At 37.8% G+C, this 25,681-nt stretch overlaps 6 protein-coding genes across 8 annotated transcripts; 4 read left to right on the top strand and 2 right to left on the bottom strand.

The window, feature by feature from the left end:
* The first annotated feature begins 1,253 nt into the window (after nt 1-1,253).
* On the top strand, nt 1,254-2,909 carry LOC103449858 (leucine-rich repeat extensin-like protein 6). The gene has a single exon (XM_029087852.2). It carries the CDS (start codon nt 1,413-1,415, stop codon nt 2,619-2,621), a length of 1,209 nt encoding a protein of 402 aa, XP_028943685.1. The 5' UTR covers nt 1,254-1,412; the 3' UTR covers nt 2,622-2,909.
* A 1,022-nt stretch (nt 2,910-3,931) lies between these two features.
* Nucleotides 3,932-6,864, bottom strand: LOC103449864 (acid phosphatase 1-like). 2 transcript variants are annotated; one of them, XM_070814222.1, is made up of 3 exons: nt 6,347-6,864; nt 4,338-4,547; nt 3,932-4,234 (listed from the first exon to the last, which is right to left on the bottom strand). In XM_070814222.1, the coding sequence occupies exons 1-3, from the start codon at nt 6,730-6,732 to the stop codon at nt 4,225-4,227; spliced, it is 606 nt and encodes a 201-aa protein (XP_070670323.1). In that variant the 5' UTR covers nt 6,733-6,864; the 3' UTR covers nt 3,932-4,224. The 2 variants fall into 2 exon arrangements, with proteins under 2 accessions (XP_070670323.1, XP_070670320.1); XM_070814219.1 differs by having other exon boundaries at nt 3,932-4,237; nt 4,339-4,547.
* Nucleotides 6,865-7,596: 732 nt separating this feature from the next.
* On the bottom strand, nt 7,597-10,537 carry LOC103449874 (uncharacterized). Its single transcript, XM_008389201.4, has 2 exons — nt 9,808-10,537; nt 7,597-8,531 (listed from the first exon to the last, which is right to left on the bottom strand). The coding sequence occupies exons 1-2, from the start codon at nt 10,401-10,403 to the stop codon at nt 7,871-7,873; spliced, it is 1,257 nt and encodes a 418-aa protein (XP_008387423.1). The 5' UTR covers nt 10,404-10,537; the 3' UTR covers nt 7,597-7,870.
* A 6,437-nt stretch (nt 10,538-16,974) lies between these two features.
* LOC103453082 (derlin-1-like) lies at nt 16,975-20,111 on the top strand. 2 transcript variants are annotated; one of them, XM_029087823.2, is made up of 7 exons: nt 16,975-17,226; nt 17,895-18,030; nt 18,116-18,189; nt 18,448-18,541; nt 18,963-19,091; nt 19,208-19,368; nt 19,759-20,111. In XM_029087823.2, exons 1-7 carry the CDS (start codon nt 17,210-17,212, stop codon nt 19,877-19,879), a joined length of 732 nt encoding a protein of 243 aa, XP_028943656.1. In that variant the 5' UTR covers nt 16,975-17,209; the 3' UTR covers nt 19,880-20,111. The 2 variants fall into 2 exon arrangements, with proteins under 2 accessions (XP_028943656.1, XP_028943661.1); XM_029087828.2 differs by lacking the exon at nt 18,963-19,091 and having other exon boundaries at nt 17,049-17,226.
* A 609-nt stretch (nt 20,112-20,720) lies between these two features.
* Nucleotides 20,721-22,246, top strand: LOC114819415 (profilin-4). Its single transcript, XM_029087836.2, has 3 exons — nt 20,721-21,009; nt 21,552-21,689; nt 21,878-22,246. The coding sequence occupies exons 1-3, from the start codon at nt 20,881-20,883 to the stop codon at nt 22,010-22,012; spliced, it is 402 nt and encodes a 133-aa protein (XP_028943669.1). The 5' UTR covers nt 20,721-20,880; the 3' UTR covers nt 22,013-22,246.
* A 1,539-nt stretch (nt 22,247-23,785) lies between these two features.
* Nucleotides 23,786-25,389, top strand: LOC114819413 (profilin-2). The gene is made up of 4 exons (NM_001404985.1): nt 23,786-24,008; nt 24,257-24,394; nt 24,615-24,757; nt 25,196-25,389. Exons 1-3 carry the CDS (start codon nt 23,886-23,888, stop codon nt 24,747-24,749), a joined length of 396 nt encoding a protein of 131 aa, NP_001391914.1. The 5' UTR covers nt 23,786-23,885; the 3' UTR covers nt 24,750-24,757; nt 25,196-25,389.
* Nucleotides 25,390-25,681: the final 292 nt, after the last annotated feature.

Genomic DNA, 25,681 nt, shown 5'->3' with positions numbered 1-25,681 from the left:
TAGGCACATAGAAAGAGTAAAATGAACAGAGGAAATGGTATTATTTGAATAATGAATCTGTTTATAATACAAGCCTACAATAGGTGATAATAGTCTAAAGTGTTTATTTCCTTGGACTATGATTCTCTCCTTTCCTTTTTCATCCCCTTTCAGTCCCTTCTCTCACATTTTCTTATTTAGTTTTTCTTTTGATATAAAAAAATTAATATAAGATGTTGACATAGCTTAACCGTGACCGTTCAAATAGGAGGAGAAGGAAGGGGAAGGGAAAAAAGAGGGAAGGGAATCCTACTCCTATTTCCTTCTCATCTTGCTTTCTCTCAATGATTAGGAATTTGGAATCTCTTCGAACCTTACTGTTTGGAGCTTAAATATCAGAAAATTCAGGCTCTTGGTTTATGTGAAAGAGATACCGAAGTTCTTGATTTGTAAGAGGCAGACCAACAAAATAAATTAATGAGGACCGTCAAATTTCATTTGAGCAGTTTAAATTGTGTGATCTTTGGACTCCAAACAGTGAGATGAAGAGAGATTCTCTGTCCAATGATTAGGACCTAAATCATATCATTATGCAAGCTCATACAGACTAATTTAGCCCTGCTCATTTATTTTGGTGAGTTTACTAATTGACCAACCTACTGACCAAAACAGCTCTATCACCTAAAGTAACTCACCAGCCTGTTATGTCACTATGAAAACCAAAACATTAAATAAAAATTAAAAAAAAGGTAAAACACTAATAAAAGGTAAATAAAACAAAAGTTTTGTGAACAATTTTATTGAATGAAAATGTCATTGTGACAATATCTTTGATCATGAGCACTATTATGTTACGGAGATACTAATGTAACAATGTCTTGAACATGAACACTTTCACGTGATAGAGAAATCACTATAGTTTAGGTCTGATAATTTTTTGCGTGACCCGTTAATTTGACACAAAAATAATAGGTATGGGTTAACCTGTTAACTATTATGGTCGTTATTGGGTTATCCGTTAAGAACCCGTTAAAGAGTCGGGTCGTTATCATGTTACCCGTTAAGAACCCATTAAGAATCGTTTGTCGGATTTAGACATTAGGTATGACAATTTCTTGCATATCCGTTAACCCGACACGACACGACCTATTAATGAATCAGGTCATTCTCAGATCATCTGTTAAGAACTCATTAGCATAACAGGTTTGACACGAAACGATCTATTAAGATAATAAATATAACACGAACACGACAAATACAACCCATTAGCAAATCTACTACAGTGATATCTGAAGACGAAGACGTATTTTACTCCAATTCAAGACCAAATAAACCCCACCAGTTTCTACTCTCTTCAATGCTGCAACCATATTTGGACAACTTTACAAGTACAACCAGCAAACAAGCATTATAGTGTTTTCTCCACTGAAAAAATGGAGAAATGGTGGTTTCTAGCACTTCTCCTACTGATTGCTAACCCCACAGAAGCTGGGTTTAATGTGGGCGGTGGAGTTGGTGTCAATGTCGGCCCTGTTGGCGGCGGCGGCGGTGTTTGGATTGGTGGAGGAATCAATGGAAATGGGAATCCCCCATTCTCATCTGGGTCTTCACCTTCAGGCCTCGACAGAGCTTTCACCGCCCTCCAGGCGTGGAAATCCGCCATCTCCGACGACCCATCAAAGGTTTTAGACTCATGGGCCGGCCCGAATGTGTGTTCTTACACAGGGGTTTTCTGCTCTCCGGATTCTCAAGAAGTTGCAGGCATAGATCTCAACCACGCCAATCTCAAGGGCAATCTCGTCCAAGAGCTCTCTTTTCTCTCTCAACTCTCTCTACTCCACCTCAACAGCAACAGATTCTCCGGCCAAATCCCCGAAAGTCTCCGAGACCTCACCGCCCTCCAAGAACTCGACCTCAGCAACAACAACTTCTCCGGCAGCTTCCCAACGGTCACATTACAAATTCCGAACCTCATCTACCTCGACCTCCGATTCAACAGCTTCTCCGGCACGATCCCGGACGAGCTCTTCAACCGGAAACTCGACGCCATCTTCCTCAACAACAACAATTTCGAAGGTCAAATCCCCGAAAGTTTAGGAAACTCCCAGGCCTCCGTCATCAATTTCGCAAACAACCAATTAAGCGGCAACCTCCCGGCCAGCTTCGGCTTCATGGGGACGAAGCTGAAAGAGGTTTTGTTCCTTAACAACCGGTTAACCGGCTGCATTCCCGAAGGAGTCGGGATCTTCACAGACATTAAGGTTTTCGACGCGAGCCATAATTCCCTGATGGGTCATCTCCCCGACACGATTTCTTGCCTGGAAGACATCGAAGTTCTGAACTTGGCGCACAACAATCTGTCGGGGGTGCTGCCGGACTTGGTCTGTTCGTTGAAAAGCCTGGTGAATCTGACCGTTGCTTACAATTTCTTTTCCGGGTTCAGTCAGGAATGTACGAAGTTATTCCACCGGAATGTGGGGTTTGATTTCTCCCTGAATTGCATTCCCGGGTGGAACATGCAGCGGCCGGACCCGGAATGCTCTCTGATTCCGGGCGGCGGGTTGAACTGCCTGAGAATTCCGGGGTCCAAGCCTCTGGTATGTGGGTCCCTCTACACATCGTCTTCTGCTTCTTCTCCATAAAAACAGGAGATTTCAGTCTTTTTGTACAACTTAATCTACTATTAATAGCAAATTATGACTCAAGCTTCCTGAATCCTACTCATTTTAATTTCTTTATTATTAACTCTGTTCATCTGGAATTATAATATCCAGAAATGCTTTTTAAAAAAGCAGATTATATGATTCGCTTTGTATTTCAATTAGAGAATTTTCAAAGTGCAATGTGCAATGTGTTATCGGTTCGGTATATTAAGTGTAATAGTGTAAATATTAGAAAGTTTTAATAAAAAAAGTCATCCAATTGTGTTATTTATGACATTTTCTGTACTGGACCGTGCACACGAGAATTCTCGAATTCAGTAATGGAAGAATCGTGAGCAGAATCAGTGAATTGTATAAAAAGTGGTTTGATTCTGTTTGTCATGTGACATTCTTATGGAAATTATGTGGTATTTTGTGGCACATTGGGATGTATGTGTTTATCGGCTTGTGTCACGTGACTTGTTCTCAACTTAGGTAATCTTGTTTTGGCATTCCCAATTAATTAAAAGCATTCGTCCTTATCAGTGGCTGTTGAACAAGCATATTTGCAAACTTGCATGATTCTTTTCTACCTAAAAGTAAAAGTAAAAGGTACTCCAACTCAACTAGGGAATAGTTTGAGAAGAATTTTAGAGGCTTAAACAAAGTGTTTTCTAACCGTCAATACGCTTTTAATCATGTTTAGATAGAAATTTTTTAAAGCGTTTATAGATTATAGAAGCGCTTTTTGAATAATAAACTTCCTCATGAAGCTATTTTGAATGTTCTGTCAAGAAGCATTTGGATTTTCATTAAAAATGTTGATAATATAAACAAGGGCTTAAGGTGTTTTATGGCAGTAAAAAAAACACTTTTAATTGCGTTTATTTAATAAATCATAAAAGCGAATTCTGAAGAAACAAAATGTAAGATCTCACATTGACCAACGGAGAAGGGATGATGTGTCTTATATGTACATACCTACCTCCTCCATATAGCACGAGTCTTTTTAGGAACTCACAGACTTCGGATTCCATCGGAACTCCGAAGTTAAGCGAGTTCGGATGAGAGCAATCCTAGGATGGGTGATCCACTGAGAAGTTCTCGTTTGAGTTCTCAGAAACAAAACTTTCAAGTAACTTTTTTTTCAAGAAGCACTTTTGCTTCCTACAAAAGCAATCATAAACAGGCCTTTAAGTAATGCACAAGCAATTCTAGGATCAATCGTGTACACACTTGGTCTAATCATCCCTGCACATGTGTGCGACAGTTCCTAACACTCCTCTTCCAATCAAATCAAACAAGGCATATGCAACTCTAAATCATGCTGACTTTCATACCACTTGAAAAGATGAATACAAAGCTTCTAAATCATGCCGGATTAGCAAAGGAACGATGGCAACCAATACAACAATGTAATCTGAATGTTGGTCTTTGCTAGGCAATGTAATACATTGGGTTTGGAAGTTTAAACGATCGTTGAGCAATAGCAAAACCTATCAAATCACTCCATTGATCTCCCGAGCTCCCGTGAATTCGATAACCTTCATTTATCAAGTCCGATCTCTTCTGGGATTTGTAGACCGTGGCCGGTGTTCCTTGATCAGAAGGTCCTCCGTATCGTTAACCAAACATATCAGCAATCCTTACTGCGGAGTTACGAAGAAATAGAAGGAAAGAGGAAAAGGAAAGAAGGAAACTTAGCCCCCATTGTACCTCAGTAGCAGCCTCTCCCAATTGTTGTAACCTGCATATAGAAGGTTTCTCGCGGTGGCGTTTCTCTGATGTTCGCTCCGCCCAGTTAACAGAAACATCTTGAAACCCAACTGCTCAAGCTCTTTGTAAAGATTTAAACTTGCTGGGAGAGCAGGGGCCTCAGCCAAATCCACCCACTCATCGAAAAATGCTTCATTGAAGGTCTCCGATCTGTGTCCAAAAGAATGTAGACCTTGTCAAATTTCATCTTACGAAACACTTATTCAATTAAGACAGCTAAAAACATTGATGTAATCTAGTAATCCTGGATAACTAACTCTGGTTGAAGAACATAAAAACCAGACCAAAACCAGGTAAGAGTATCTGTCGGGAAATCGAGCAATACGTTTTCACAGTGTAACTCTCAGTGATGAGATGAATGTTTGAGGACTGGAAGGCAATGAACAATATGCTGATTGTGCAATCCACCCATATTTCAGCTATAAGTTCCTTTCCCCGTAAGTAAATTAGAAAAAACACCCCGACAACAAGTTTTACAAGGTTTATACGACTCATCTATCCACTTGTCACTCTAATTGAATCTTAGTTGTGAAATTCCTTGCCTTTCCTTCGTTACCAAGTTAGTTGGGTTTTCTTTTCCTAGTATTGGATTTGAAGTGTTTTTCTCTAAATAATGTGACCAAACGCTTACATGTGAAAAGCGGCAAAGCCCTTCTTTTTTCCACAGCAAACTGCATTTACTAGCGTAAGTTATTCAAGTCCAGGGAACATTTCTCCTTCTCACATCTACAAGACTACAACTACAGGTGAGACAGCTGAGACAACTGAGAGTTCACTCTGGCACGAACTAAAAGGGTATATGCAGCTTCATCTTTTACATGCATTGGTCACAAGTTAACAAACCAAATGACCAACAAATAAACCAACCAAAAACAAGGCTACAGAAATGTGTCCTCGATAAAGTAGAAAATCAGTTGTGTAGTCGGGTATTTCCTTGCGTTAGCCTCACTTATCTAGTGACCTCAACGTTGTAAACGTAAGAGGATATCTCTGCAATTATAAGGCATATTCTCTCATAATAAAGGCTCTCTTATACGTGTTTTTTCACATGTTTAGACATGACTCAAACCCTCGTGTACAGAATACTTATCACATGACACAAGAGAATATATTCGCGGTCGTGTGACATATCCTTTCCTAATAAAGACTCTTGTGCGTGTTTGTTCACATGCTTAGGCATGACTCAAACTCTCATGTACATAGCTGCACTTATCACCTGACACATGATAATATATCTGCAATCATGTGACATATTTGCTCATAATAAAGGCTCTCTTATGCGTGTGTTTTCACATGCTTAAATATGACTCAAATTCTCATGTGCGAAGCATTTATTACATGACAAAAAAAAGATATACCGGTAGTCGTGTAACACATTAAGCTCTCTTGTGCATGTTTGTTTACATGCTTAACGCATGACTATAAAACTAACTGATACGACTCTAAACTATTGAACTTCGATTATGACTAGCGGAACCATCTATTATTTTGTTATTACTATCCATTAGGCCCGTCTACACTTCAAACTCTACTATCATTAAATATATTTAAACTCTTTTTCTAATATAAATATAACTATGAATGAAGATATGAATCTACTTCGATTTCGTTTCCATTTTCTGCATTTACTTTCTTACCATTTCTCTTTCATCATGTCAGATCCTATCACCAACAAATTCAACTTTCACCATCAATTCCAATTATTCCATATATTTATACTATAAGGGTGCTGCACCCTAGCATGCATCACACAGCACACTATCATATCCACCTTACGTGGCAGCCTCTGATTGACTAATCACACCTGCCAATGACGCATCAATCACATGTATATGCCACAGCAACCCCCACAAGGCATACGTTTCCTGGTTTCCAACCCCACAGCAATTTAATTTGCAGTAAAAAATCAAACCAATCATAACGGACGGCTGTGATCGATTGGAGCTTACCCGAATCCATGGGCCTGATAGTAGGCCAAATTGGAAAGCAGAGTCTCGTCGATGTCGAACACCCACGCGTCCTTCCCATCGCCGCCTATCGTCACCCCCTTGGCGAAGCTCAGCGAGTAATTCGCGACGGACGCCAAGTCGGACCGGTACCGGTCGCCGGTCATGTAGTCCTGGACGAATCGGATGCACCTGGACGGAATGTTGGACCAGGTTCCGGCGTCGTTGGTCTCGATGGAGAATCTCCAGCTGTCGCAGTAGAGGCTGTCGTCGGAGGCGGCGAAGCGGTGTCGTTTCCTAGGCATTTGGATGACGGATTGGGATGATAAGGAGGCGGGAATTGCGAGGAGGGTGATGAGGAGGAGGAGGCGGTGGCGGACGGAGGCCATTGATGAACCCAGAAAGATCTTTGCGGGAATCGGAAAGAGCTTTCTGGTTTCGGATTGAAAATCGAGATGGAGGGTGGAGGAGAGAATCCGAGGGAGCTTTTTTTTTTTTGGATTTTGTTCTGTTTATTAACGTACAAATTTTGCCGCAAAAAGTTCAAATTTTACCGCATTTTCGTTTGATTTTTATTTTTTGGGTAAATAATTATAATTTCGAAAAAAAAAACTAAATTAAATTTGCTACTACATCAATTTTGGAAAATCTTATCAGAACAATTAATTTTAGTTTTATCACAAAAAAAAGGAGTTTTAACGAAAAGTCTGCTCACTTTAACGAAAAATCACATTTTTACACTAAAAATTCAATCCTTATACTATTCACTTGATCATTTATTTTGTTCTTATAGTTAAAACTTAAAATTTTCAAACTATTTTTATTAGTTTTCTTATAAAAAAAATCAATTTTAGAAAATAAATCACATCAACGGGTTTAATGGATTTAACAAAAACCCCATCAAATTTTAAGATATTTACAAACAATATTACTTGTATATCGAATCATTAACTTACTCACAACACTATCTAATAGATCATAACTTAGTATACGTCACTCCTATTCATGTGAGTCACATATGAAATCTCCCTTAAATGAATAGAGATTGCATGCCTTGAGAGCAACACATACACGCGAAATAGTTTTCCTTTTTATTTAGATAATATGTTTTTTTTTGTGTGGCCACCTAATTGGATAATCAGATGATAATCTTAGAAAAAGGATCGGTCAATAAATTCGCCATTACAATCTACTATTTTAAGAGCTGGGAAGACTTACAGATAACAATTTGTAAGTTTCTTGTATACAGATGATAGAATAAATGATGTAATATTACCAAGGTGTAACCAAGTTACCAACGCGAAAACCACCGGCACAATCAAACCAGAAAAATCATAATCAAAGAATTGGAGAAAATATAATCAGAATCAAAGAATGTGGAGAAAAAAGGAAATTAAAAATAAAAAAATTATACATATTCAGTGCTCAAACCAACAATTCCTCACAAACTGAGCAAAAACTATTTGGTTGTCACAGCGGCAGAGAGGATAAATTAGTAAGAAAATTAAGGATTTAAACCAGTTTTAATTAGGAGAAGCAATTCTGTTCGTCATGGCAGAGCTCCTTTCGGAGTTTATGCGAAAACAGCCGGCAAGCGTCCATGCTAAGATCAATGGCGGCAGAAAGCGCGACGAAAAGAGCAGCATCAGCCATGCAAGTAACATGCTGCACTCCTACTTGTACCACAGGCTTGCTAACTTTCCCTTCGCCTTCCACGGTTGAACCCGTCACGAAACCTTTCACCGGTGACCTCGAATTCAAACCCGAATCTCTATTTAACCTACTGTCAATGCAAAACTCTCCGCCCTTCTTGACGCTCATTGTGCCTTCGGCAATGGTAATGCTGCTGCTAGGCCCGTTGTCAGTGACAAGCTCAAACTTGTACCCCAAGCCATCAATAGGCCCTCTCTCGCGCCATGCCTCAAGACGGCCCCATGGCTTCCAGCTGCTGATTGAGAAGCCATGGGGTCGGAGGATGAGCCATGCTCCAGGGTTTGACCTGGACACACGGTCAGTACCGGGGGAGGCTACAAAGGGAGTGATCATGGAAGCGGCCGCCACAGGCGAGCCGGAAAGGTCGTGAATTGTTATCATCCACCCCTTTCTTTCCCTCCCTGGCCTTTCTCTATCAGCAGACGGTGTTCTCATCCATCCTCTGTTAATGGTGGTAAAATCTGATTGAAGAGATCTGCAGATTACACACAAAATCAATAACTAATTAATCATTACGATCGTATTAATTTAATTAATCTTAAACAGTATGGAGTTGTCAAACAGGAATATAAATCTGAGAATAAATATATTTCCACATGGGAGGGAAGTAGTTGACATTTTCTGTTTGATTAGATATGCAATGCAACTACCAATAATTATTCAAAGTTCTTATCATTTCTAAAAAAAAAAACTTTCAAGATTGATCCTTTTGAAACCAAACAACCAATTTATACAGACTTGACTGCAATACATTCTTGTACGTTGTACAACCAACGATTAACGGTCATATATGTTGTAACGACATTTAACGACCACATCTGACCGCCAATGGATGATGTATTGAGTACTTTAATGTTTCTTAGCTAGTCTCGGAATTCAGTTCTCTTATCTGAAGTATATGATTGAACAAGAACAACTAATATATTCAAAAACAACAACAAAGCCTTTTAGTATTAAGTGGAATCGGATGTATAAATCTTAATACACCACTGCTCTTGATTTTGCTCACTGGCTTTCTAGGCAACATATGCACGGACATGATGTTTTAGCCAAAAATACTTAAAACTCCGTTTTAATAAAATTAAAAATTAAAAAATTAAAACCACTTGAGCCATTGTTATTGCACTCGACTATTATTCCATTATTACATGTTTTGAGTTTTTTTTTTTTTCCGGACTGTTTGATTTTTAGGTGTTTTTGGTTAATGTTATCAGGACGATTAGCCCAATTCAGTAGAAAAGAAGTAATTCATCAAAGAAAGCACATGGAGAGGCACTAACTAGCAAGCCTAGCATGAACAAGAAACGTAATATTCCAAAAAATAAACCAATGGGCATGTGATTCTTGGACACCAGCTAAGATACTGCCACTCCAAAATGCCTAATCCAAAACGCAAAACGTGAAAGACGTCACAGATAAAATAAAAAAGAGTAGTATTATCCGCACAACCATTTTTACTTTTCAGACATATTTTTAAAAAAAAATTCATACACCTCTCTTATATTTTAACCATCGAATCAAATGAATTAAAGACGATCACTGATAAAAAAATTAATAAGGATGTATCAGAAATAAAATGTTATGAATAACATTATCCAAAATGTAACTCACCCAAAAAAAAAAAAACACTAGAAAAAGAAAAAAGTTAATAATTTACACGTTCAAGTTCACCACCACTTCAGGCACACGTTAGCTAAAGTCAATTACTCAGGACTATAGTGCGCCAGAACCGCAAGTAAAAGAAAACTCACCGGTTTCTCGAGTTACGGTCCGCACTGAACTTGCAGCTAAAAACGGGCTGCCGTATGTCCCGCCCCTGAATCTGGAAAACCACGGGGCTGCACTCCGGCTCACCTCCGAACTGGAAAACGAACCGGGGGTCTGGTTCAGCTCGGACCGTCAAGTGCAGCCTGGCGGAGGGCTTGTCGTGGTCCTTCCCTAACTTCATCCACCCACTGTGGATCACGGTCGGGTGGGCCCTAGCAGAGTCCAGGTCAATGCTGAGTTGGACTCGGCCTAGCAGCTTCCCACTGGTGACGCCGCATGTCTGGCCCATCCGACCAGTATAAACTGAGACCCGAAGCGCGACGGGCTTCCCGGCAAGCCTCCGGAGCAGGGTGGGGTCCACGTGGAAGCCGGGAGCCGAGGTGAAGGAGTCGGGCGGGGAGTCGCCGGCAGAAGTGGAGAGGTTGAGAAGGGCGGTTTGGGGAGGGAAGTTTTTGATCTTCAGCTGGCAGAAGCAGGGGGTGGTGGAGGAGTGGACTCCCGGACCGGCTGGTCTGGTGGCGTGGGGGAGCTTGAGAGCCAGAGCGTCGACATTGAGACGTACGAAGGGGCATGGATCCATTGAGTTTTTGAGAAGTGGGAGTGGAGGAGGAGGAGGAGACAGCTTTTTGGAGTGAGGGGACTGAAAATGGAGGTTGTGTTTTTGGGATTATATTTGCTTGCATGTTACCATTTTTAGCGTTTCACTTTTTTGTTTCCATTTTTTCTTTATGTTTTTATTGTGGAGTGGATATTCTCTGTATTTTATTGTCGCCAGGTGAGATTGTATTTTGGTGTGTCATTTTTTCATTTAATTATATTTTCTACTACAATTGGTGGACTATTTTGCTTCCTAAAAGCGTTTGTGATTTTAGCAAGTTACTTTTATATGTATATAAGATTGTAATTTGTATGAATCGGGAAAAATGACATATTTCTTTGAATAGAGAAGTCGTGAATCCGGAAAATGAAAGGAAGAACATGGTGCGATCAATATTTCCTACGCGTTAATAAACGTTTAGAAAATCATAAGTCAAAATAATCTCATGTTTTAGTAAACGCAAAAAAATCATAATTTAAGCATATTCGAAAAAACAAGAATCGATATGAAAAGGGGGTGAAATGTGAATTTCACCTTATATCAGCGAAATAGAAGAAAATAAATGAATGTCGACAATATTTATCGATTTACTACAAAAATTTTGTTGCAACTCATTGCAAATTTCGAGCTTTTGAAATTAAAAAAATAAATGTTTCTCTAATTTTGACTAAATCTAAATGAGTTGACATACTCATCAATATCAATATTAATACATCTATTGATATTTTTATAAATTACATATTGATGTTTTTACCTGTATCGATATTTTACACAGTATATTAATCAAACAAATGAGTTTTCCAAAAAAAAAATCAAACAATTGATTATACAATTTGGATTAACATTGTGATAATTGGAGTTGAGTTGGCAATTGACTCAAGAGTCAAGACTTAGAAAGTGATATGAAAAGGAAAAAAAAAGGGATGGGGCAAAGGATAAAACGCAAAGGACCAAGAAAAGGAAAATGAAGTGGATCCCACAAGTGTGTCAAGTGGGGTCAGAGCACAGCTTGGCAAAGGCTGTCACCACGTTCTCTTTCAAAAGCCTGGACGGAAAGGGATTCTTTCCGAATCCATTCCATCAAGTCTTCATCGTTAATTAATTCGGATTTTTAAAATTTGATCTAACTGTTATAAACAGATATTCATTTTAAAAGTTATAATAATTGTAACCGTTGGATTAAATTTCAAAGGCCTAGATTGTTTGGAGAGATTTTTAGTATGACCGTCACACGAAATGGTACATCACGTGTCCTTATATAAATAATGGGTTATATGTGTTAGAAGATTAATAACTTAAAAATTAAAATTTTTCATTACTTACATAAAAACACGTAATGTACTATCTGTATTTCCGTCATAATTAAAAATTTCTCAAATTGTTTGAAGGAGAGGACTTGGTTAAAGGATCCCTTTCCAGCCTGGACTACCTGGATTGGATTTGACTGTTGTGTGACCATTTGTCTATGCAAAACGACTTATAACCACTCGCCGGAAATAAAAGAAAGCACTAGAAGCTCCCCACGTGGCTTTTCGTTTTTGTTGGCGCCGTCTAATCGGCGTTCAGGACAGTTGTTTTTAATTGGACCAATTTTCATAACACAGATATACCGTTATTGACAAATTCCGTGTAAATATTTTCATTGCCAACTTGATTAAGCAAAACATGACAAATGATTCATATTTTTAGAGGAAAAATTTTTGTTGCTGATTATTTGGCTAGCTTGAGCTATAATATGAATTTGGGGTTTGCAGATTTCATGATCCTCCTATGTGGATTCGAATAGTGTTGATGGATGATTGCTCAGGGATCTTCAAAACTCGTTTTGTTTGTTTTGATGTTGTTTTTTAGTTTTGTTTGAAGTTTTTAACCCCCTTATTTAACTCAAAATGAAACTCGTACACAATACAATATAGTGTCAATATTCTCGTGCTATGAAAGTACATCCATCTTCGACCGCATTAACATTATTAACCTTTCATTGGGTGTTGAATTATTTGCTCCTATGACATATTAAGTATGATGACAAGTGACAACTAAACGTCATGAATATTCATCTCATATTTTCAACTATTTCCCTCCCTTTATTTTCTGCTTACTTGTCATTAGATAAGTCATAGGAGCAAAAAAATTTGTTCAGAAACCTGTTTATATCTCATGAAAAGAGTAACTTAAGCCAACAAGACTCTTTTTTATGCGGAACGCAATCTTAAGCCTATATCTCATGAATTAAGCATATTTTTTTTATTAAATTCAAAGACAATTTGAAGAAAAACAAAATGCCCCAACTTAGCAATATGCGAACAAGTGAACAAAAGATTGGTGTGAATTCATAACAAAAATTCTAATTGGTCCACAAAATTAAATGGTCAACACAACTAAGTCTTATTCAAGGTGCATGCATGGCCCCAAGAAAAGAAATTTAATTTCTCGAGTGTCAATATTAATTAAATGTCATATGCAATGTTTTTTTTGGGTGCATTTTGGAATGTTTTTCTTTTAATCCATTTTGTCACTAGTGGGGGAGGTTACTTGATTTTATTTTGTTTTTTAAAAGAGAGAAAATTATTGAAATTTGAAATGATGAGTTAGTATAGTTTAGGCGAGCAAGATAACACATCAACACTTGATAATCAGCTTCAAATTTTCAAGCTACTATTTTATTGTGAAGAGCGATAAGGCACAACACGATGGAAAATTCTCTAATCCCACTAATACTCTTTAAAAGTGCTTTTACAATGAATAGAGGTGTTGTCGGATAGCGAAAAGCGTTTTTTGACAATTTTTTAAGAAGGACAAGGATTGTCTGCCCTCCACTTCCGGTGTCCTTCCCGTACCCTTCTGTTTTGTGTTGTCACGGTTAAGCCACGTCAACATTTTATATTATTTTTTTATAGATACAATAAGACAAAAATGAATAGTAATATAAAATGTTGACGTAATTTAACCGTGACCACACAAACAGGAGGGCACAGGAAGGGCACCGGAAGTAGAGAGCAGACAATCCTTGTCCTTTTAAGAAATACTTCAATGTACTTTTTCTTTCCAAAAAGTATTTCCCACAAAAATGTTTATGAACAACAAAAATACTTTTTAGAGAAGCATTTTCAAACCGCAAAACGATAGAAATAAGACAGGTAATTAACTTGATTAACTAGTTGATTAATTAAACCTTCATGATTTTTTATCGTAATTAACTTTATCTAATTCGTCACCGGTGGGTACACGTATTGATTTGTGGGGAGCAAGCGTGTATGTATACAACATTTGATTGTTTGGCAATGTCTCGTTCAAACCATGATGCTTGTTGCATCGCTACGCTTCCAATGTTTCACTCCTATAAAGCCATATAATAATTGTTTCTCATCTTATTTGTCTTCACGATGATAAGGGCGTCGGAAGATAGCTTATATGGTAAAAAATTTAGGATTTAAAGTCATGTGATGAAGTTCGTTAGGATTTAGGTTCAAAATTAAAAAATTTGTCAACTCTACATTAATTGTTAGCACGTGAGTTACATATATGAGAATAAAATGGAGAGTGGACGAAATTTTATATTTTTAGCCTCATATGTGATGCTTATAAGCTAACAATTAATAGAGAGTTAACAAAACTTTTAATTTTAGTCCTATATCCTAACAGATTTCATCACATGATTTTAAATTTTAATTTTTTTAATACAAAGCTATCTTCCGACTACCCTATCATTGCGGAGCTTATTAATCCAATTAAACCTAACCCTTAATCCCGCATCCTTAATTAATTATTAGCCAAAAGTAATAGGCTAATAGCAACAACAATATTTGACAATACAGTACCATTCTGTCGGCTGGCTTTGCTTTATGTTGCCGGGACAAGAAGCATCATGGGGCTTGTGAGTTTACAAACTTAATTTCAAGCACTTATTAAGAACTGATGTAATTAATCCGTCCGTAGCAACGCGAGTCTTTCCTCTTTAATGTGAAGGCACACTAGAACCAAATCCTCTTTATATTTAAGCGTGAAACTAAACAAAAGTCGATCTCTCATGATCATGAGGACGAGAGTAAATTCTTTACTATCAAAGCTTTTGGCGTTGTCATTAGGAAACCACTATCACGTGAATCATAATTTTCACACCCCTGTTTACCTGTTTTGCATTCATTCCTTTGTTTCTAGTTTTGGAATTAAATAAATTAAAAGAAAATCAAGAGACAAAAACAAGATGACAAGATGATATGAAAAACATAAAACGGCTAGTGTTATCCATACACTCATTTTTACTTCTCAAATCTCCCTTAATTTTCTGTTATCCAATCGAATGAATTGAAGAAAATTAGTGACCAACAATTAACAATGGTGTGTGAAAAATAAAAATTAAGTGTGATAATCACCATCCATAAAAAGTGCATACGAAGAAACTGAGAGTGCGAAAGAAGAAACCGGATGCGAAAATCACATGCCTTAGCTAGCTAGTATTGAACGTGTAGTGCATGAACGTAGCACACAGCGTATGGTGCATCCATTTCGTTCTAGTTTTGCCCCTTTGGTCTTTTTACAAAACCAACTCAGGCGACTTTTCCTTATAACATTTATAGGCAAGCATTTGAGTAAAGCAGCATGGTGTTGCTGGTGAAGATATCAATTAATATACAAGAAGTTGACAGCAGCAGCAGACAGGTCATTCGGGCACACTGTATAATCTCCTATGAAGATTGGGTAGGTTTGGTTTGGTCCACCAGGACCATAGTTGGTGCAGTGATGATATTCTTCTAAATCAAACCATAAATTATGGAAATTTAAGACTAACTAATTCTTAATCATGCATTAGGACCCTCTAGAACCCACTGCATAATGATCAGTTGGGTGAAACGTATGATGAAGAGATGTCTGCCTATAAAATGTTTCATGCAACTTTTTCTCTTCTTAGTCAATGGGTTGTAGCTTTAAATGGAATTGTGAAATTAAATCTTATAAGTGGTGGATTTCAAGATCACATCCGGAAAAAAAAAGAAAGGAAACTTCAAAAGTACTTGGTACTACTGTTCATTTTAACGAAAAATTACATTTTTATACTAAAAAGTCAATCATGGTACTATTCACTTAACCGTTTATTTTGTCTTTATCGTTAAAACTCAAAGTTTTCAAGCCCTTTACATTGGGTTTCCTAAAAAACAATTACTTTGCATGTATTTATAAGTACTTGAACTACTCTTTATATTGTCAATTGGTTTTATGTTGACTTTATTCTGTTGGAAAATATTAGTATTTATGTTTATTTTAGTATTTGAGTTTTGTTTGTTAGTTAGTTTATGAGCCTAGCCCATCCGAATTAGGGTTTTTAGGTTTTGCTCTCTATAAATATAGCTTATAGTTTAGCATGAATAACAAGCTAGTCACAATGTAGTCTCTTAGAGTTTTGCAGTCGTTCTGGCATTCTCGTTTGTTTAATAATATTCTTATTATTTTGTTACTATTGTTCGTTGCGCACTCTGATATTCAACTTATTAATAGTATCAGATCAAGTTGGTCTATGTGTGAAGTCCGACGCCTACACGTGCCCCACGTCACCTAATTATATTGTCCACGTGTTAGGCTTGAAATTCACCACACATCAGAGAGTACAATAGTCTAGTCCTGGGCAAATGCATGAAGATGCGCAAAGGTAGACTCGTTCAATGACAAAGGTGGTTAGCTGTACACCCAAACTATGAAAAATCTCTGTACCAGACTGCATTTGCCCACCCGGTTGCCCACCCGGTAGTTGGGAAAGGAAAGTTGGTGTGGGGCTGCATATTATGCGGATGTGAAGGTAAAAAAGTTCAACATCGGTAAAAAATGAAACATTGCAAAGGTTTATAAAAGGTTAGACTACTATTCATATTGTTAATTGGTTTTATAGTGAAGCCACAACTTTCTTCATGATATCAAAGAAAGTTGGCTCACGTGTGAAGCCTAGCGGCAAACGTACTCTACGTCCCCCAATTTGGGTTGTCCACGTGTTTGCTTGAAAATTGATCACACGTGAGGGGCGTGTGAGGATGTGAAGGTAAAAGATTCACACATCGGTGTAAAGAGATACCTTGCAAGAACTAACGTTGGACTATTCTCCATGTTATCAATTAGTTTTATAATGGAACCCCAACGTTCTTCACATATATCCTTTTTCTACCCAAAACTAGTGGCCATATTTAGCTTTTCTCTTCCATTTCAACCCCATTTCACCAAAATTCACCGACTTTGTCCAAATTTCTTCATCTCAACTTTCTTCCTTAGTCGCGCTGACGCCACAATTGATAAGATCCACTCACAGACAAAGAAATAAATTTAGGCAAGAACTCCAGACCAAGATACATCTTTCCACCAAGGAATTTTCTCTTGAATCTGGCACTAAATCTTATCATGTATATAAAAGAAAATTTAAGCCCATATATATATATATATATATATTTTTTTTTTTTTGGAAAAGAAAATTTAATCCCATATTGGCCAAGAACTCCAGACCAAGATACTCCTAACCTTTGGGTCAGTGACATGTAGGCTCAGTGTCCCAGGTACACCATAGCCAGCTGATAACTTTTGGGTCAATTCCCAGCCCAACTTCAATTCTTAGGGCTCACCCAAACAGCTCACCCAAAAACGTGCGCGAAAGCGATTGCCTTACGGAAGCTTCCGGTTCTGGGTCGCCGTTTTTGTCTCTTCTTCCCTTGCCTTCAAATCGAAGTTATATGATCGAACCGAGCAATTAGGAACTGGAAATCTCAACTGGATCACCGCTCAAATTAGCTTTCTTCAATTGTGGTTCAGCCATGTCTTCTCCTGCCGAGTAATTCCAATACCCTCTTCTTTCTTCTCTCTATTTCGTTCTCAGATTCATAGATTATTATTATATGTTATTTCTGCCATTATACTTGAATTTATGTATTGGGTTTTGATTTTGGTGCTGTTAAATTTTACTAGGTTGCATTTGATGGTGTTTTTGTTTAGCTATGTTTTAGCAGCAATTTGAATCCTAAACTTGAATTCAACCGTGTTGTGTACAACATGATAAACCCTTTTATTTATTTTTTATATTTTTGGGAGAAAAGATGATAAACCCAATTCTTAAATGGCAGTTCTTGAGATGCTAGTGTTGGTTATATTAAATGTTTTAGAGTGTTTGCATTGGTTTCATGGCCCTGAGGACTTTGAGTTGCTGCCCCAAGAAATCGGGTTTTTGTGATTGTGGATTGGACAGATTTGCTGAGTTAGGCATTGTTGTGGGTGTATAACTTCCAGATGAAGTTAGCATAGCAACAAGTGGTTTATTGGATTGATGACAATATAAGGTTTGATTGATATATTGTATGTGATTTTATCTTCATAATGGCTCTGCTCCTGTCCACGCTGATTGAGTACGATCATCCAGCTATCTTGTGCATCTTATTGTTTTCCCTGAAGATACAGTTGCTCCGATCACAAGTTACAACCATATATATTATTTGCTTGTTTCAGATGGTATCAGTCGCTGCCACCCATAAGCAAGGCTTATGGTACCCTCTGTGTAATTGCAACGACAGCCTTTCAACTGGGGCTTTATGATTGGAAAAGTATTGCATTAGTGCATAGACTAGTATTCTCACATTTGCAGGTATGTATCCCATCAGAGAATATAAGATTTGTGCTTAGTTGTTAAGATATCAAATGTGGATTTTGAACTTCACTGTTCTTTGTAGGTTTGGAGGTTGTTTACAAACTTCTTTTTCCTTGGAAGCTTCTCTGTCAACTTTGGAATCCGCCTTCTGATGATGTAAGGAATAGTTCTGTAGTATACCTAGTCAGATGAACTGAAAATAGATCTTTTTCAGTCTATACTTCTGTAAGTAATAGTTCTATAGGATACCTAGTGGTACTTCTCCTTTTAGAAAGCATACAACTTTCCCTTTAATGCAGCATGTTATCTAGTGGGAGACAGATTCGTACTTCTTCAACTACTGGATCAACCGATATTTGAATAATGGAACATAATTATTCATGCACTAATACAAGAATGTTAATTATTGCACAGAGCAAGATATGGAGTTCAACTTGAAAAGGGACCATTTGATCGACGAACAGCAGATTTCTTATGGATGATGATATTTGGAGCCACGACATTATTGGTGCGTCAGTTATCATCATCATACTTTTGCTTTTTAATCTGTTTCTTCAGAAAGGTCAAGTCTGTTTTGCTGCGGTGTCTAGGCTAACTTACAATCACATAAGCTGTCTAGAAATTAAAAGGGAGTTGATTTTTTTTTTTAACTCAAAAGGCCGATTTTACTTCGTTTTCACTCTTCATCCTGTATCCTTTTTATCTTCCTGTTCAGTGTCAATCTACTATTGCAACCTTTCTTTTTGATAGGGAAATATACTATTGAAATTTTTAAACTTAAGGAAGTTGTTGCGCTTGTGATTATGTCTCGTATAGTGTAGCTTGATAGGATTGTGTTGTGATTGAATTGTATGCCAATCATATTTCCTGTTTTCACTACGCCAATCATATTTCCTGTTTTCACCTTTACTCTTGTCTTGAAATTTTAGGTTTTATCTGCTATCCCTATATTTTATTCTCCTTTCTTGGGGATATCTCTCGTGTTCATGCTTGTTTATGTCTGGAGTAGAGAATTTCCAAATGCCAACGTCAACATATATGGTCTCGTGCAACTTAAGGTACGGACATCGGTATACATACAAAGTTTCTCTTGGGTGCTTCTGTTTTGTAATTTATCTGCATCTACTTATTCATAATGTCTGGTGAATGCAATTTCTGTATATTGTGATTGCAGGCGTTTTATCTTCCCTGGGCAATGCTTGCTTTGGACGTCATCTTTGGTTCCCCAATTATGCCAGATCTGCTGGGAATCATTGCCGGACATCTATTTTACTTCTTGACTGTGTTGCATCCATTGGCAGGTGGAAAGAACATATTACAGACTCCAAGATGGGTGTATCCTTACTCGATTCATTTAGTTTTTTTAAGTTGCAAAGTAATTCATGCAAGATCTAAGCTATCATATTACTATTCATTCTCCTTCACATATCATCTGTTTGAACTTTAGTTTCTTCCGTGCTTGCCTACTGCATTCTACTTGTAGCTCATTGCACTCAAGTTTTAGTTTCGTATTTGGATCACCACATTAGCATACCTAAATAAATGTAGTTCATCCATGGTCTACGTATCATAATCGTCCGCTTTTTGCAGTATGGTTGTCACTCTTTTCTGGTCATTGCCATGCTTTAGTGCTACTTGGTAGTGATTGATTTATCACTCGTCAATTAATCGTACTCACTTGAAGGTAGTTTGTCCATAAAGATTTCCTTAACTGTTACTGAACAGACGTAAAATAGTCGCAAGATGGAGGATAGGAGCTCCTCCACCAACTAGCAGAACCCAACCACCTCCCCCAGCTGCTGCTGGTGTGTCTTTCAGAGGGAGGTCTTATCGACTTAGTGAGTGATTGTGATCTGCAAAGGGGATGAGATTTTTCCAATCATTTCAACTTTCTCACTTTTGTGGAGGCCGAAACTAACAAGCAGAAAGGAAGCAATTTAATCATAGGGCCCTAATTGTTGCAAATGTAGAAACAAATTCCTTCCCCATTGAGGATACATTTTCGTAGTTTGTTGAACTCATGAAGTTGTGTGTAAGTTACTATGAATGCCAATGATGCAGAGAAATTTTTTTACTAATTTTTCGTTCTTGGTGCACCATATGTTTGAATTTAAATACGATAGCTCAAAATTTTGTTACCAATTGATCCAACAGATGATGTATGATAATCAAATTGTCAACCAGAATTAGAAATTCTTGGTGTAAGACGTTCTTTTCTTCATTACAGAATAGACAGGATACTGTCGAAAATGCATAGTATGTTCATACATTCCATTGGCTTACAATGACAATTACGTGTTTTCTATATTTCAGAGTCGGACTACAACATTAAACAACTTGTAGTTCTTTGTTATACAATTTTTTTGGATAGTTTGGAGATTTGAGAGAAAAAGAAAGGGAATTGGCATTTCTGTTGGCAATTTCAGACTGGATTTGAGAGCAAAAGTGTGATGGATGGATTTGGAGAGAAATTGAGATTTGGGAGAAACAGCAATATTTCTCCAACAGAAACAGAGGAAAATGGTCAAAGTGGAGCAAAGACCAAGGATAAAGCGACACGTGGCAGCATGGAATATGAAGGATTGAGAGAGAAGGGAGGTGAGCCATCAGATGAGATCCATGTTTCTCTCCCCCCACATTTCTCTCCCCTCCCTCTGTTTATAATTTGCTTTCTCAAACTAACCCCAATGGAGTGACCAAACCACAACATTAATAACTCCACCAAACAGACAAATCACTTCTTCCTTCAGAAAACAATCCTCACAGCTACCCGTATAACAACAAAGAACAGCACCACAAGGAACACAGAAGACAGACTCTTGCATTACAAGATCGAGGTAATCGAAAATGTCGTGGCAGACCTACGTGGACGACCACTTGATGTGTGACATTGACGGCCAGGGACAGCATCTCACTGCCGCTGCCATCATCGGTCTTGATGGAAGCGTCTGGGCCAAGAGCTCTTCCTTCCCTCAGGTCCAACCCTACCCCGCTCCACCTTTCACCATTTGCATGCTTCCCTTTGTGCTTTCTTTTCGGACTTGTGTTTCTGGATAATACTTGGTCGCACTGTACACAGAAACGATCTTGAAGCTTCAATCGTCATGATTACTATTCTCGTTCACAATCTGACAACACAGTATATTAACATCGTCTTCGTTGTATGTATTTGGTGTTCAATATAATTGCACTACATGCTTTACTTCATCTTATCCATATATTCAAAATATCATTGGATAGTGGTTTCTTAGAGAAATATGTTGCCAAACAATATATGGTTATATTGGCATATTGAGAATCGAAACACACATTCAAGCATAAATCGTCGTGATTATACTACATGTTCATAGTTTGACGCCATAATATACTTATATTGCCGTCTTTATTGTATGTTGGTTGGTGTTCAATGTAGCTGTTTCCATGCAGCATTGTGAATCTGTGGTTGATCTCTTTCACACAGAAATGCATGTGCTTGTGGATTTACTTAGGGAACATTATATATCAATCTTTACTTGCAGTTTAAGCCAGAGGAGATGACTGGTATCAACAAGGATTTCGATGAACCGGGTCACCTTGCTCCAACTGGCTTGCACCTTGGAGGCACAAAGTACATGGTAATCCAGGGAGAGCCTGGCGCTGTCATTCGTGGCAAGAAGGTACGATCCTCTCATATTGTCGATAATGTATCAATAACATGTCATTACGTTTTGTTTGCTCAATGATATTGATGCATTATCGGTTTCATATCAACAATTTGTTCTTTTGTCCGTTCCATATAGTCGGACTACACATATTCATTGCACAAGTTTTAGACTAAGATATTCTTCGTACTTTGGTTTCGCAGGGCTCTGGAGGAATCACCATAAAGAAAACTGGGCAAGCTCTAGTATTCGGAATCTACGAGGAACCAGTGACTCCAGGGCAGTGCAACATGGTGGTTGAGAGGTTGGGTGATTACCTCGTTGATCAGGGCCTGTAGGCTAATTAATATTATACCATGTTCATCATCTCCTAGTATTTCAATTTTGGATTTTATTTTTATTTTTCTATTATTTTTGTTTCGGGGTTTTGGTTCCCAGTCTGCATCTCCTTCATCCAAAACCCTAAAAACTGGTGGTGAAGTTGGTGCAGACAATAACCATGTGACAAGGACTAAAAGCTGTTGTTTGGTGTTTGAAATTGTTTAAATTGCATAAACTCTATTTTCATGATATATTTTTTGATCCTTTTATTCTCTCCCTATATATTTTCCTTAATTTCTTGTAGTTTTTCTTAAAGAATCTCTTTGCCTGGCAAAAGCTTGCCAGCACATATGAGAATGTGCTCTACACGTTTAGTACAATAATTAATCATAAAACTACTTGCATATAAAGAATGACGTGTCCACGGGACGAGAGAAACTTATCAACAACAGAAATATCACTTTAGCGATATTTTAAGTCAATAAGACATGTTAATCATATTAACTTTTTCATACGACAATGCATAATAGACTTAAGATATTGCAGATGTGATATCTCGGTTACATCAAAGTTCTTTCTTAATCATTGATACACTTGTAAGCCACATTGCTAGGTGGCAACCATTGATCTTCAAAGAAGACATCCTCCCATTTTGGTGTTTGATTAATGGTTTTGCTGGCAAGGGAATACCTGTCATCTTTTTTGTTTTAATGGTGGGGAAAATCCACGATCATGGATTGCCATTTTTTTTTTAAGAAATAAGAGGGCCTCAGAATTGTAAGTTGCTGCATGTCCTCACATATCATAGGGAATATCTCCAAATAAAAAAAAAGAAAAAGGACTTCTTTGGGAAAGTGATAGGACAGAAATCTAAGTTAACTGTTAGGGTTGAGAAAAAAAAAAAGATCCAGGTCGACTCGGAGAGATCTAAGAGGTGGAAGAGGGTAGTTGTTGAGGAATAAGATTCATTTCGAATTTTTGTGTTGGAAGTTTGATGATTAAGAGATTCGGATTATTTGATAGAGGGAGAAAGAAATTCGGACCGTTTAAGTTTTTGAGTTGTGAGGTGGATTAGTGTGATATATTAATTGGGATAGTAAAATTGAAATTGAGTAGTCCGAATCTCTCAATCCACTGACTCTGGACGCAGAGATTAAGAATGGATCTCAATCCCGCCATTGAAATCTATGAGAGATCAAATGCCAACTCGAAGAAAGTGATGGAGAGTCTAAAGGCAGGTCTGAGGTTTTGTGGAAGTTAGCGATATTTTGGATTTGTGAATTTAACAAATAGTAGTAGTTTAGGCATATAAAATTTTTCCTTAATCAGGCCAAGTGCTTCTCTTGTTTCCCTTTGGAAACACTTCTAAGAGAAAGCGGTGTATGCAAAAAAAATACTCAGTGCTTCCGCTTCTTATCCAAAACACTTTTAAAATGTTTGACAAACAACTATTTTTGAAATGAAAGTGTTTTTATTCTTTAAGAAGCGTTTTTAACTCTCTAGAAATATCATTCAAACGAGTCATAATAATCACACAAATTTCAACCATATGCGTATATTAAACACGTAATATCTCCTAAATATGTGTGTTTTTAGAGGGAAAAATCATTTGATATATCCTGATTCTTTTTTTTTATAAGAAAAAAATATCCGACCAAAAAAAGGTAAAAAAATTCTGAATTTAAAGGGATTCACCCTTCAGACAAAAAAAAAAAAATAAATAAAAAAAAAATATTTAAAAGCAGCGTGCGTTGTTTGAACGCTGGCTGTTGAGCATAGAAGACTGAGGCTTGAAACGAGAACTGAATTTCCTCCGCAGACACCCCAAAACCTCCGATTCAGCAGCAAATCCCACCAGACACACAAAACCTCAGAAAAAACAGCAACAAGATGTCGTGGCAAACGTACGTCGACGACCATCTGATGTGCGAAATCGAAGGCAACCACCTCTCCGCCGCCGCCATCATCGGCCACGACGGCAGCGTCTGGGCCCAGAGTGCCACCTTCCCTCAGGTACCCATCGTTCTTTTCACTCTCTTCTCACAATAACAATTCAAATTTTCAATTTTTATGATCCCATCTTGCTTAAATCTTGGATTTTGGTGGGCGAGTCAGAGTTTGAATCAGTAAACAAATCCATTTCTGCGATCTATGATTTGGGTTTTCATCTGATCGAATCGTTGGATGTTATAATTTGATAAAGATTAGTGCTTGATTATTGATTGATTAGTGTTTTGGATGTTGTTGTTTGGGATAATTAGTTGAAGCCTGAGGAGGTGACTGGCGTTATGAATGACTTCAATGAACCGGGCTCACTTGCTCCGACCGGGTTGTATCTTGGAGGGACCAAATACATGGTCATCCAGGGTGAACCAGGAGTTGTGATTCGAGGAAAGAAGGTAATTTTCATCGCTTAATTTGATTCGTTCGTTCCAACATTTACAATGCCTATGCATTTTGGTTTTTGATTAGAATTCGTGATCCTAAACACTCTAATTTTCATCGCTTCAACTTTTTTTTTTTTTATTGAAAGTTTGTAGCCGGTTCTAATTGTGCGTATTTCCATCTAGTTTCTTGTTTTCATGGTTTTTGATTGGGGTCTGGTCACTTTAATTTCAGGGCCCTGGTGGTGTTACTGTCAAGAAGAGCACAATGGCTTTGCTGATTGGGATTTATGACGAGCCGATGACTCCTGGCCAATGCAACATGGTTGTTGAGAGGCTTGGGGATTATCTCATTGAGCAGGGTCTCTAAATACCTTGGTATGTTGTTTGTTCTTTTACTCGAGAGAAACTTACCTACAACTAGGATGTCGCTACAAGCCAACGAAGCACTTTTGTGTGGAAAAGTTATAATACATGCAGATTCAGTGCCTGACCAGGAGTGCATTTTTGCTTGCCGTCCTTAAGAAAGGGTGATCATTACACCACATTAATCCCCTTTGGATGAGTGTGATTTACTCTGTTTGTTATACAAATCTCAAAATTTAAACTCATCCAACAACACTTAATGTGGTGGTAATGCTCTCAGCTTAAGAGTGGTGAGAAAAAATGTTCTTGTTTGTTTGGCTTGGGATACGATCACGGTGTATCCTAGTTTACGCAAGCTCTTATGCTTTTACTTAGGGAAAATCCTCTCGATTTCTATAGAAGTTTTCATCTGCGCATCCTAACCCGTCTGCCGGAATTGTTTTGTTGCAGTGAGAAGAACTACCTGTATTGCTAGCGTTGGAACCTCGTTTGGAAACAAAGTTTGGTGCTTGAGAAATGATGATTAATGGTCTTGTATTATTGTCTTTGTACTTCTTTGATGATTTGTATTGTATGATATTCAAGTGAGGTGCTTGCCCAATGGATTTCAGTAAATGGATGTGCCAAATTGATTTGCATGAATTTATAGAAATTGTATTTCTATCATGGTTTTTCTCCGGTTTTCAGTGAATGGTTCTTTGTTTACAAGATATGATCCCGGTGTAACACCGTTGAAAATTCAGGGGAAGCCGTGTTAGTATCGAGTCGATGCAATCTGTGTAGCATCCGTGATTCAGGGGAAGCCGTGTTAGCGTCGGGTCGATGAAATATGCATATGTGAAATTCCGGCATCAGTTGAGGTGATGGTGGCCGAAGTTACAGGCACAGTTACGATTGTAATGCTTGAAAGCGTATTTTAATTCCTCTCGTTGAACT

Source organism: Malus domestica, chromosome 02 (genome assembly GCF_042453785.1).
Source record: "Malus domestica chromosome 02, GDT2T_hap1".
Taxonomy (NCBI): domain Eukaryota; kingdom Viridiplantae; phylum Streptophyta; class Magnoliopsida; order Rosales; family Rosaceae; genus Malus; species Malus domestica.
This window is presented reverse-complemented; position numbering and strand designations above follow the sequence as displayed.

Excerpts from the sequence above, each read along its gene's own strand:
- LOC103449874 (XM_008389201.4), bottom strand. The coding sequence starts at position 10,403 with ATGGATCCATGCCCCTTCGTACGTCTCAATGTCGACGCTCTGGCTCTC. Across the intron at positions 8,532-9,807 it reads GACCGTAACTCGAGAAACCG|ATCTCTTCAATCAGATTTTA; the intron begins GTGAGTTTTCTT and ends TGTAATCTGCAG.
- LOC103449864 (XM_070814219.1), bottom strand. The coding sequence starts at position 6,732 with ATGGCCTCCGTCCGCCACCGCCTCCTCCTCCTCATCACCCTCCTCGCA. Across the intron at positions 4,548-6,346 it reads TATCAGGCCCATGGATTCGG|ATCGGAGACCTTCAATGAAG; the intron begins GTAAGCTCCAAT and ends TTTTGGACACAG. Across the intron at positions 4,238-4,338 it reads TTGGGAGAGGCTGCTACTGA|GAGGACCTTCTGATCAAGGA; the intron begins GGTACAATGGGG and ends GTTAACGATACG.
- LOC114819415 (XM_029087836.2), top strand. The coding sequence starts at position 20,881 with ATGTCGTGGCAGACCTACGTGGACGACCACTTGATGTGTGACATTGAC. Across the intron at positions 21,010-21,551 it reads AGAGCTCTTCCTTCCCTCAG|TTTAAGCCAGAGGAGATGAC; the intron begins GTCCAACCCTAC and ends CTTTACTTGCAG. Across the intron at positions 21,690-21,877 it reads CTGTCATTCGTGGCAAGAAG|GGCTCTGGAGGAATCACCAT; the intron begins GTACGATCCTCT and ends TTGGTTTCGCAG.
- LOC103449858 (XM_029087852.2), top strand. The coding sequence starts at position 1,413 with ATGGAGAAATGGTGGTTTCTAGCACTTCTCCTACTGATTGCTAACCCC.
- LOC114819413 (NM_001404985.1), top strand. The coding sequence starts at position 23,886 with ATGTCGTGGCAAACGTACGTCGACGACCATCTGATGTGCGAAATCGAA. Across the intron at positions 24,009-24,256 it reads AGAGTGCCACCTTCCCTCAG|TTGAAGCCTGAGGAGGTGAC; the intron begins GTACCCATCGTT and ends TGGGATAATTAG. Across the intron at positions 24,395-24,614 it reads TTGTGATTCGAGGAAAGAAG|GGCCCTGGTGGTGTTACTGT; the intron begins GTAATTTTCATC and ends CTTTAATTTCAG.
- LOC103453082 (XM_029087823.2), top strand. Across the intron at positions 18,190-18,447 it reads GGAATCCGCCTTCTGATGAT|AGCAAGATATGGAGTTCAAC; the intron begins GTAAGGAATAGT and ends ATTATTGCACAG. Across the intron at positions 18,542-18,962 it reads TTGGAGCCACGACATTATTG|GTTTTATCTGCTATCCCTAT; the intron begins GTGCGTCAGTTA and ends TTGAAATTTTAG.